This window comes from Narcine bancroftii, chromosome 8 (assembly GCF_036971445.1).
Source record: "Narcine bancroftii isolate sNarBan1 chromosome 8, sNarBan1.hap1, whole genome shotgun sequence".
Taxonomy (NCBI): Eukaryota; Metazoa; Chordata; class Chondrichthyes; order Torpediniformes; family Narcinidae; genus Narcine; species Narcine bancroftii.
This window is the reverse complement of record NC_091476.1, coordinates 108,662,494-108,674,770: the sequence shown is the minus strand read 5'-3', so window position 1 is coordinate 108,674,770 and position 12,277 is coordinate 108,662,494. Positions and strand designations below refer to the sequence as shown.

General features: G+C 46.2%; 1 protein-coding gene across 10 annotated transcripts in view; it reads right to left on the bottom strand.

Moving 5' to 3' along the window:
- Nucleotides 1-12,277, bottom strand: part of LOC138741159 (carotenoid-cleaving dioxygenase, mitochondrial-like) — an 88,830-nt gene that overhangs the window by 54,356 nt on the left and 22,197 nt on the right. For 6 of the 10 annotated variants that reach the window (XM_069894805.1, XM_069894808.1, XM_069894804.1 and 3 more), the window contains one exon: nt 1,808-1,861. The exons of the other annotated variants lie outside the window; for them this stretch is intronic. In XM_069894805.1, coding sequence (XP_069750906.1) covers nt 1,808-1,861 — 54 coding nt within the window. The remainder of the gene's footprint in view (nt 1-1,807; nt 1,862-12,277) is intronic. 10 annotated transcript variants of the gene reach the window in all.

The window sequence follows — 12,277 nt, the reverse complement described above, 5'->3', positions numbered from 1 at the left end:
ATATTCAAGCCGGAATGCATACCAGATTGGTTCGTTCCGCCCAACCCATTGTACTGGTTCTGTTCGTAACTAGTCCGCTAATTGGGCACCCTGTGTCTGAGGCGGTGCACGCCTTATCTGGGTCTCGAGAATTAGAGTTGGGAGGTAAAATCCACTCACATACAACCCAGGTTAAATCAGACAAGCAGGATGAAAAGAGAGGGGCTGCTGCTAATAACGGACCGACAAGAAAGGACCTTTTTCTAACCTTGTTAAAGTTAGGCGTACCTAAAAGTGATATTGATGGGACCTACTGCTGTCCTTGATGCCCTTTATAAGAGGAAGGCAAGGGAACATCTTCCCCAGCTGTTGAGTCTTCCTGGCCCAACTGTGCCTTCTGCTCCCACTGCTGCTCCTATCGAGCCAGCATCTCTTGCTCCAGTTACCCGTGATGAGATACAACAAATGGTTAAAAAGGCTCTTATGGATAATAGTGGCATGTGGGCCTGGAAGCCCCCGAACCCTACTAAAGCATGAGGGTGTCGGCAGGGCCCCCGTGTCTCCTCTATTGAGACACGGCGGATACACGGGGACCCACGGCCCTATATACCGTTAATAGACCATTGGGGTGGGGGGTAATGACCGCCATTATTTGGCCTTGGTCGATACTGGTGCGGAGCACTCGGTGATTCCGGGTAACCCTGACCTCTGGGCTGGACCAACATTTCGAATAGAGGGGATGGGAGGAGCGATCACCCTGGTGAAGGAAATAAAAGTCCACGCCACGGTGGATGATGGCCCTTCCCCTATATGGTTACATACCCTGGTGGCTGCCACTGACAAGTGATTCCTGGGTATTAATATGTTGGCCGGTACGGCCCTTAATACTAGCCAAGGGGGATTTGCATTTGGAATTCGGACTATTACTAAAAGATTCGTGGTGGGTCGGGCTAAATGGGATCCTGTGATGGTGCCTCCCCCCCCCCCCCAAAAACCAGTGTGCATTCCACAATATCACCTCCCTGGGGGGCAGGAAGAGATTACTGCCACCATCGATGCTCTGCAAGAAGAAGGGGTAGTGAGGCCCACAACGTCGCCCTTTAATAGCCCTGTTTGGCCGGACCAGAAGCCGGATGGCTCCTGGAGAATGACAGTTGACTATCGTTTTTTGAACAAACATGTCCCACCACTTGCTTCGGCAGTTCTGGACATTGTTACCCTTATTGAAAACATTGCTACTGGGAACTCAGGAACATGGTATGCTGTCATTGATCTTGCTAATGCCTTCTTCAGTATTCTTATAGATGAGGTCTCACAGGATCAGTTCACCTTTACCTGGAAGGGGGTGCCAGTATACCTTCACCTGCCTCCCTCAGGGCTATGTACACTCTCCCACTATTTGCCACAGCCTAATTGCCCATGATTTAGAGACGGTGTCAGTATCGCCTTCCCTCTCGATTCACTATTATATTGATGATGTGATGATCCAAGGACCACGGAAGAGAAGGTACAGAAAGCAGAACAAGAGGACACCTGGTTTACTGATGGTAGCAGCCGTTGGGTGCAAGGAAAGCAGAAGTGGAAGGCTCTCCAAGAGGTGGCAACATCTCTCAGCAAGAAGAACTTCAAGAGTCCAGCTAACGTCCCGGTCGAGGGAGGTAGAGAAGCTGCTACCGGCGCCCCGACAACCTATACAAGTGTGCAGTCGTCGCCTCGCTTTGGCAGTTGGGACCAGTCCAGGCATTGATAAGTATAATTGGGAAGGGCTTGCATATTGTAGTGTGAATTCAGCTTTAGATTTAGTAATAAAGACTTGTATAAACTCAACTGCTCTCGATGTGTGTGTCTATTTTCTTTCGGTAGCTTGAACACTGTGACCAATCTAAAACAAACAAAGTGAGAGGTACAAGTTTACCCAAGACACAACTTTTTATCTTTAATATTATACCTAATTTTCTCTAAGTTCAGCTATGACATTACATCATGTAACCACTGTGCATGAGTCAGTTAGAGGTACAAGTTTACCCAAGACACAACTTTTTATCTTTAATATTATACCTAATTTTCTCTAAGTTCAGCTATGACATTACATCATGTAACCACTGTGCATGAGTCAGTTAGAGGTACAAGTTTACCCAAGACACAACTTTTTATCTTTAATATTATACCTAATTTTCTCTAAGTTCAGCTATGACATTACATCATGTAACCACTGTGCATGAGTCAGTTAGAGGTACAAGTTTACCCAAGACACAACTTTTTATCTTTAATATTATACCTAATTTTCTCTAAGTTCAGCTATGACATTACATCATGTAACCACTGTGCATGAGTCAGTTAGAGGTACAAGTTTACCCAAGACACAACTTTTTATCTTTAATATTATACCTAATTTTCTCTAAGTTCAGCTATGACATTACATCATGTAACCACTGTGCATGAGTCAGTTAGAGGTACAAGTTTACCCAAGACACAACTTTTTATCTTTAATATTATACCTAATTTTCTCTAAGTTCAGCTATGACATTACATCATGTAACCACTGTGCATGAGTCAGTTAGAGGTACAAGTTTACCCAAGACACAACTTTTTATCTTTAATATTATACCTAATTTTCTCTAAGTTCAGCTATGACATTACATCATGTAACCACTGTGCATGAGTCAGTTAGAGTTCATCTTTCCATTTCATTAAAACTCCTCATCTGGCTATCAACGTGCTAAAAGCTAAAACTTTCTCTTGATGTGCTGATAAAAGTTTATCTGGATCACGTGAATGAGGTGATTTGCTGTACATGCTTTAATCTAACCCGCCCTGTCCTGTGACTGGACCCATGGCTCCTCCCTGTTCACCCTATATAAAGGCTCCAGCATTACAACCCCTCCTCAGAAAGCTTGTGTCGCAGCACAGGATGACCTTCAAGTTTATTGTAAATAAAAGCCTATTGTTATGTAACTCTAGTCTTTTGAGTTATTGAGAGTGCATCAATTTTATTTACAATTTTTTTACAATGATGGAACAACTCTTGGAGCCTGATAAAATGGAGATCGACCCACAATTGCCAGAAGCCTCGGACTGCTTTGAACTCTGTCCACGCTGCTTTGAGATCTTTCTACAGAACTCCACTAGAGTTACAACCAAGGAGGCAAACAAGCTGCACCTCTTCTTCTCCCAGGTCAGACACTGAGTGTTTCCAAAGATCAGGGATACCTCAACATACACGGAGGCAACGAACAAATTCAAGGACCAGTACAGAGAAAAAGTTAATGAGGTATACGGCAAGCACATTCTGGCCACCTGTAGATAGTAAATGGGTGAACCAAGCAACAAGTTCCTCCAGGCCCTAAGTGGACTCACATGAGCCAGTCAGTGTTGGCCACCCAAAACATGGAGGACATGATCCGGGACGCCAATGTTGCAGGTGTCAGATCGGTCTACATGCACTAGAGGTTACTTGAAGCAGAGTAAGTTAGACTTAAGAGGGGCGATTGACCTCGTGAAATTGCTGGAGATCACCCTCCAAAACATGGAAGCTTATTTGGTGAATGGCACAGGGTCCTCGCGGTGTCGCCATCTTGGGACATGGTCCATAGGCTTGCAGCCTGCTACCGCGTTCAATGAGTGAACCCACCACAGCCGCAGTCTCCTATGAGCACCCAAAGTGCTACTTTTGCAGTCAACCAAAGCATCCCCGAAAACCCTGACTGGCAAAAGATGCTATATGCTCGAAGAACAAAAAGAAGGGGCACTATGCGAAGGTATATCAATCACAGCTGCCTTCCAGTTCCAGTGCCACCGTGTGCACAGCATGGGAGCTGCCATCTTGGTCACTATCAGGTTCCAGAAACAACCACACCATGACACAGGGGCAGCCATCTTGGACACTGCCAACTTCCGGGGATAACCACGCCACCTCATGGCCACCGCCATTATGCTCCCAGACCACGAGTCAACACAGGCCAGACTACAAACTAACACTAACCTCTATGGTGATGAACCAAAACAGCCCATATCAACTCTCCCGGTCTATGATGGACATCTCAATCAAGATACCTTTTCAATAGCGGGAGCACTGAGAGTTTTATCCACCCTGACACAGTGTAGCATTACTCCCTTAACGAAAAGCCAGTTAGCTATAAAGTCACCCTGGCCTCAAAGTCCCACTCAGCCAAGATCCGCAGCTACACCACTGTGACGCTGACCGTGCAGGGCATGACTTACAGGAACATTAAACTTTTTATCATGCCACAGCACTTTGCACCAGTGCTGCTGGGGTTGGACTTTCAGTGCCACCTCAAGAGTGTCACAATGGAATACAACAGTCCCTTCCCCCCCCCCCCCAGTTCATCAACATGTTGCCCCCCCACTGGCCCTTCCCTTGCCATCCCAACTGACACGTGGTCTCTCAAATCTCTGTATCAATTCCCCACCTGTAAGCCAGTCGCTACAAAAAGCAGGTGATACAGTGGAGAAGACAGGGGTTTATTAATGTGGAGGTCCAGCGACTCCTGAATGAGGGGATCATCGAGCCCAATACCAGCCCGGGGAGAGTCCAAGTGGTGGTGGTCAAGGCTGGGGTAAACACAGGATGGTGATTGATTACAGCCAAACTATTAACCATTATACACAGCTGGATGCAAACCCCATTCCCTTACATTGCGGACCCGGTCAATCAAATTGCCCAATACCGTGTCTTTTCCATGATTGACCTGAAATCAACCTTCCACCAGCACCCTATCCGTCCATTTTTGAAGTCGCCTCTACCATTTCCTCAGGGATCCCTTAGGTGTTACCAATGGCATCTCCGTTTTCCAGTGGGAAATCTGGCTCATCTATCTTAACCCTGTAAAAAGGCTCCAACACCATAACCCCTCACCAAAAAGCCTGGGTCACACCACAAGATGACCTTCAAGTTTATTATAAATAAAGGCCTATAGTTCTGTAACTCATGTCTTTTGAGTTATTGATAGTGCATCAGTGAAAAACCAAACAGGGCAGTTAAAGGGCATGGATCCAATTCAACTTTAAATATCATTAACAAAGAACTAAAAATACTCTGTCAATATCTTCCTAATTTAGGACACTCCCAAAACACATGAATCAGAAATTTCACACATTTCTCGAAATGGATCAACATCTACATAGAAATGGGGTAATTTGAGGCTAAAACTAAAGGATCATGATCAGATATAACTATTGCCTGATAGTCAAATGCTTTAGTTGAAGAGATCAATTGATTATCAATTTAAAAATTATCGATTCTAGAGTAAGAAGATGTACATTTGAAAAAAATGAGTATTCCCTGTTATTAGGATTTAAGGATCGCCATGCATCGGAAACACCATAACTGGATTGAAAAGAGTGAATTAAAATTGCTGATTTGAAAAGAGTAGTTGATTTTGGAGAAGAACAATCTAGAACAACATCTAAACAACATTTTAAGTCCCACTACTCTTTTCAAACCAGCAATTTGAAATCAGGCAGGGTTAAAATTTTTTGCCCCAAAAATAACAGGTTCATCCACATTCGTTGCATAGATATTGGTCAATACAACCATTTTATTATATAATTTACCTGTAAACAATTTTTTTTTTAAAAGGCGAATTTACCTTTTAAGCAGAGGATGGAAATGGCAGATCTTGCAGTTCTTTCATGCAGGGAAATTCCCGAGCCGGCTTCTCAAGGTGAAGGAGGGGGGGCACGTAATGCAGTAGCACCACCGTGACATGGAACATACATGAAGGGGAGTGAAAGTGCCCTATACACTACAATAGCGACTGAAGAGCAGGTACGAGTGCTAGTGAAGATCTGCTCGACCAGTATTAGAACTCAGGCAGATCTTCTGCACATCGTAATTTCCTTTTTCGCAGATGAGTGCTTTAAAGTTGATGCTCTTGGGTCGCGGGCTGACAACATCATCCTCTTTGGAGCTGCTTTCAGTGGTAATCCTTTTACAGAGGAGGTGAAGTGATTTTGCTCCACCTCTGACACTACTACCCTCGGCAGAGGGAACCAGGAGTTACTGGACCAGCCAATCCACTTTTCAACCTTTTATGCAGGTAAGTGGAGCGTCTTAAAGGCAGAGGAAACCTGTTTTGACAAATCGCTAATTTTCACTATAAAAGGGCCTAGAGTGTGAATAGGCTCATTTGTCTACCATCAGAGCCTCCTCATCCTCCCTGTTAATTGAGTGACCAGAATTGCACACTATTCCAAATATAACCTAATCAAAGTTATATGTAGCTGTAACATGACCTTACTTTTTACTCATTGTCCTGCCCAATGAAACCAACTTTCTTTACTATTTGCATAGCCACTTTCAAGGAACAGTTGAGTTCTGGTCCAATAGATGAGGGGCTGAGTTATGACCTGTGGGACCTTCCCCCAGCTTCTTTCCTCCTTTTTCTTTTATATGTAGTTTCACCCTCCCCAATCATCTGATGTAGAGTCCAGTTCAAAAACACTGACTGACCATTTCTTCCCACGTAGAAGTCAGAGGGGTAGGGTTCAGTTACCTTTAACTCCTATGGATGCTATGTGACCTGCTGAGTTCCTCCAGCAACTCTTTAGCCTATTTTGCACAGCCGTTAAAAAAACAGGAATTAACTGCCTTTTTAAAAGGCACCTATCTGTATAAACACAAGGAAGGTGGGATGGCGGGGGGGGGGGGGTCATTTCATCCCATGTCTGATATTACCAAGATAGGTAGTATCAGGGCCTATGCGTTTCAGAATGGTTTCTGTCCAAAAGGGTTCACAGAGGACACTGGCGCTGTAATGCTAAAGGTCCTACCTCCTTTTGCTCCGGGATGCTGGCTTGCTTACGTAAAAGGTCACACTTACTTGGCTTTTCTTGGTTCAATGTGAATGACCCCAGCGTCCTTAAAAGACGGGTCGATCACACACCAATTAAGTGGGTTTTCTGTGTAAAAAGACCTTTTGTTTCCTCCAATACACTGATAAGTTCTCATACACTTTTTTTTATTGTGATGAAGGCCCCCTTGATGAATGGCTACAGCCTAAGGGGAGCAACTGCGCCCTGTAATACACCAATGTGCTGGAAAAACTCAGCAGGTCACATACCATCTATAGGGAGTTAAGAAGATTAGACGCCTGCAGACGCGGCTAGCGGAGTTCAGCTGGCTCGTTTGGGTGGCCACAGAATGGACAGCTTTCTGGCACCTAAATGTGCCAGCAGACTGCTTGCCGCCTAGCAGAGAAAGCCGGCTACTCCGGACAGGTGCCTCGTCCTGCCCACGCTGCCAACTCAGGCATGACTTGACTCGCGCTGCTGGTCTCAGCCCCCTCGTCCTTCCGACTCCCGCTGCCAATCTCCCCCCCACCCCCTCTCCCGCTGCCAATCTCCCCCCGCCCCCCACCCCCCCAACCACCTCTCCCGCTGCCAGTCTTCCTTACCCGCCCGACTCCCACTGCCGGTCTCCCTCTGGACAGAGGAGAGAACCTCGACGCAGGAATAAAAGATAGTCTGACTAAGAATGGTTGGAATGCTCGCTGTCGTGTTTGCAGTAGGTTTTGAAATAAAGGCTTTTGTGACATTACACCCAGAATCTGTAGTATTAAAGTATAAATGCAATGCTGGAGAAACTCACAGGTCAGTGTACATTATGTAGCAAGATAAAGATACATATCCAATGTTTCGGGTATGAGCCCTTCATCAAAGTATGCCGAAACGTTGGTTATGTATCATTAGCTTTGCTATACTCTTTTCAATCTTCTTCAGCATGATGCTGAACCAAGCCATGAAAGACTCCAACAATGAAGACGCTGTTTACATCCGGTACCGCACGGATGGCAGTCTCTTCAATCTGAGGCGCCTGCAAGCTCACACCAAGACACAAGAGAAACTTGTCCGTGAACTACTCTTTGCAGATGATGCCACTTTAGTTGCCCATTCAGAGCCAGCTCTTCAGCGCTTGACGTCCTGCTTTGCGGAAACTGCCAAAATGTTTGGCCTGGAAGTCAGCCTGAAGAAAACTGAGGTCCTCCATCAGCCAGCTCCCCACCATGACTACCAGCCCCCCCACATCTCCATCGGGCACACAAAACTCAAAACGGTCAACCAGTTTACCTATCTCGGCTGCACCATTTCATCAGATGCAAGGATCGACAATGAGATAGACAACAGACTCGCCAAGGCAAATAGCGCCTTTGGAAGACTACACAAAAGAGTCTGGAAAAACAACCAACTGAAAAACCTCACAAAGATAAGCGTATACAGAGCCGTTGTCATACCCACACTCCTGTTCGGCTCCGAATCATGGGTCATCTACCCGCACCACCTACGGCTCCTAGAACGCTACCACCAGCGTTGTCTCCGCTCCATCCTCAACATCCATTGGAGCGCTTACACCCCTAACATTGAAGTACTCGAGATGGCAGAGGTCGACAGCATCGAGTCCACGCTGCTGAAGATCCAGCTGCGCTGGATGGGTCACGTCTCCAGAATGGAGGACCATCGCCTTCCCAAGATCCTGTTACATGGCGAGCTCTCCACTGGCCACCGTGACAGAGGTGCACCAAAGAAAAGGTACAAGGACTGCCTAAAGAAATCTCTTGGTGCCTGCCACATTGACCACCGCCAGTGGGCTGATAACGCCTCAAACCGTGCATCTTGGCGCCTCACAGTTTGGCGGGCAGCAACCTCCTTTGAAGAAGACCGCAGAGCCCACCTCACGAACAAAAGGCAAAGGAGGAAAAACCCAACACCCAACCCCAACCAACCAATTTTCCCTTGCAACCGCTGCAATCGTGTCTGCCTGTCCCGCATCGGACTTGTCAGCCACAAACGAGCCTGCAGCTGACGTGGACTTTTTACCCCCTCCATAAATCTTCGTCCGCGAAGCCAAGCCAAAGAAGAAAATGTCAAGACATTATACCCAGAATCTGCAGGCTTCCTTGTTTTAAGTAAAAGCACAACGCTGGAGAAACTCAGCAGGTCAAACAGCGTACTTTATATAGCAAAGATAAATCTGAACGATATTTCCCCAAACGCTGGTTATGTATCATTAGCTTTGCTGTGTTTCTCCAGCTGCCAGTCTCAGTAAATACAAGAACTGGCGGAGGGTGAGAGAGAAAGACGCGGCGTGATTAAAAAGATCAGCTAAAGTAAAATAGAAGAAAAAAAGGAAAGGAGAGGTTTGCAATGTGGAGTTAGACCCGTAGAGGAACATCTCAAAAGGACGTGCACCAGCACTCAGAAGGGCTGGAATGGAGAAGGCTGAGAAGGAGAAGGCGAGTGGCGGACAGGGAAGACCATCATGACTTGAAGCGCATTTACATGGCAGACAGACAGGGGCAGAAAAGCAAAAGATGGGAGGGGAGCAGAGAGGGAGAGGGGGGGGGCGAGAGAGGAATGGAGGACTGGGGACGAAGGGACAGAGACAGAAAGACAAATACGCACAATGGCTCTGAGATTACGCGACAGGATGGCAAGGAAACAAGAGAGAAGGAGGCGAGCGAAGAAGAGCAAGGGAGAGAAGCCGGGGAAGGAGGGGAGGGGAGAATCAAGTTTCACAACCAAAGTGGACGCTTGATGCGTCCCTGGGAGAAAAGGGATGAAGAGAGGGGAGGACAAGAATCAAGGAAGACTGGGACAGTGAGGGTGAGAAACGTGTCAGAGACAGCGAGACATTCCCACGGGAATAAATAGACATAGAAAAGCTATCGGCTGCCACAAGGTAAAGCCTATTGACTGTCAACGCATCGCCGCTGTCACGTTCACACTCGCACCCGGGCACTATCTGTCCCCTCCAATCCCGACTTCCAGGCACCTGCACCATATCCCCTCTCCTCCCTCCCCAGCCCCGGACGCCTCATTTACTGCTGCCGGTCACTGCCTCAGGCACTCTTGACAGTTCCAGGCATATCGCTGCCAGTCTCAATCACCCTGGCAGCCCGGGCCGCTTTCAGCTGCCACAGACCGAGACTCGAAGCAGGGTATTATAGCTCCTGGAGGTAAGTAGACCTCCTGGCCGGCTTTTCCGGTTTCAGATGGCCACCCGACAGCCACACAGGAGTATAATGTGCAGCTTTACAGCGGGGTATTGTGGCCAACTGAAAGCGGCTAAACCCTTCTTGAGCCTTTCCCCTCTGACTTCTCAGCTTCTTTCTCTCCCACCCTCCCACCTCTTACCCTAAGCTCTCCCCCCCCCCCCTTCCTCCGGCCACCTTTTTAATTTAGGCGTCTACTTGTTTTTCCTAACTCCTGACGACAGGAATTGTCGGTGACCTTTTGTTTCCTTTAGCTGCTACGTGACCTGCTGAATTTGGCAGCGGCAGTTTTTTTTTATTGTTGAACGAGAACTGTTCTGCAGGAGATGCAGCCAAACAAGCCCCTGCGTTTCTTGGTCCTGAGAATGTCCTACTGCAGAAAACATACCGCTGCTTTATGGGGACGCTGCTTGATCAGTTTACTTTCTCCAGCATTTTTGTTTACTGAAATAAAAACGATCCTAACATCGCCGCCTTTAATCCAAATCATTTACAATTCTGTCAAAATAAAAGTCCCGGCTGCATGCTGTGTTGAATTGTTCTAGTCGCGTTGTTTCTCCCCGCCCCCTCCCCCCTTCCCCCCTCCCCCTCCCCCTTCCCCCCTCCCCTCCCCCTTCCCCCCTCCCCCCTCCCCCTCCCCTTCCCCCTTCCCCCCTCCCCTTCCCCCTTCCCCCCTCCCCTTCCCTGTTCGTTTGAGCTAATTTTGTTTATCAAATGGAAATAACCAAGGTGAAACTTCCAAATAGGAACCATTTATCCCTTTAAATGGTTCCTATTTGGAAGTTTCACCTTGGTTATTCAACTCCTTTGGGGAACATTTTTAACATGAATCATAACAAATCAATTTAATTACGAGTTACTTTGATATTCAGAGATGGTTATTTAATAATAATTCGACCATTTTGTGTACCTAGAAATGAGATTTAAATCCACAATTTATTGGGGAAAATAGACAAGCTATTTTTTTTTCTTTCACACATTATCTTAAGATTTACAGGCTTTGTTAAAAATTGTATGCAACATTTCTTAACACAAAACACTGAAAATAAATTTTAATTTATTATGTAAAATTAAGTTCATGATTGTGATACTACAGATTCTATCACCAATGTGTGTATGTACATATGTACAGATGGTAGTGTGAAATGACTGTGATTGGCTGAGAGTGTAGCCACGCCTATTGGCAGGTCTTAAAGGATTGCTCCTAGCCAGCCCAGGTCATTCTGGACTGGTTGATCTACATATGATATGGTCCAGTCTTTTAGTTAATAAAAGCCTTGGTTTGGATCAACAAGTCTTTGGTTCTTTCGACGTGCTCTACAATGATTTTGCAAACTTGATCTGCAATATGCAACAATAGTAAGAATTTTGGTGCGTATGTACATTGTACAATGTATAAAACAATAAATTTGAACTAGGAGGCAAAGTCTCAAGATTCAGGGTAGTACGTTGAAGATGGTGATGAGGAGGAACTGCTTTTCACTGCCCGGTGAACAAGTGGAGGCCTTCTCTACATCAGAAGAGACTGGACACAGACTGGGAGATTGCTTTATTGAGCACCTTGGCTCTGTCTGCAGTAATTCTGCATCCTCTTCCCTTGCCGACATGCCTGCCCATGGGCTCATGTATTGCCAGACTGAGACCACCCGTAATTTGGAGGAACAAAACTTTATCTTCCAAATGGGTACCCTCAACCGGATGGCATTAATGTTGACTTCTCTAGCTTTCATTGAACACCACCACCACCACCCCCCCCCCACACTTCCTTGCCATCTCTCCATTATAACCCCGTCTCCTTTCGCAAAGAAATGATAAATTCTACCTAGCCCCTTATCACATTCAATTAACACCTTTTGTTGGTCTGGATTCCTCCCCCATTGTCTGAATTCTGAGACCTTCTGATACATCCTACTTCTGCCTTTTCTGATTTTTCCTGGAAGAGGGGCTCCGGTCCGAAACTTTGGCAATATATCTTTGACTCCTATAGATGCTGAAAAGACCAGCTGAGTTCCTCCAGCATTTTGGTGTTTTTATCATCTTAAATGGCCACAGTCAGAGCACATCTCTTCACAACTCCTTGGTTATCTTGCTAAGTTCTCAATAAGGTGAGGTGGGTGGAATTTGAAAGGGATGCAAGGAGATAGTTGCTCATTCAGAGGGTGGTGGGAAAATGGAGCAAGCTGCCAAAGTGATAGAGCCAAGTACATTAGCTACCTTTAAGAAATACTTGGATAACTAGATGGATGAGAGGGTGCAGGAATGTAGGACTACAGTAAGAGGGGTGTCCA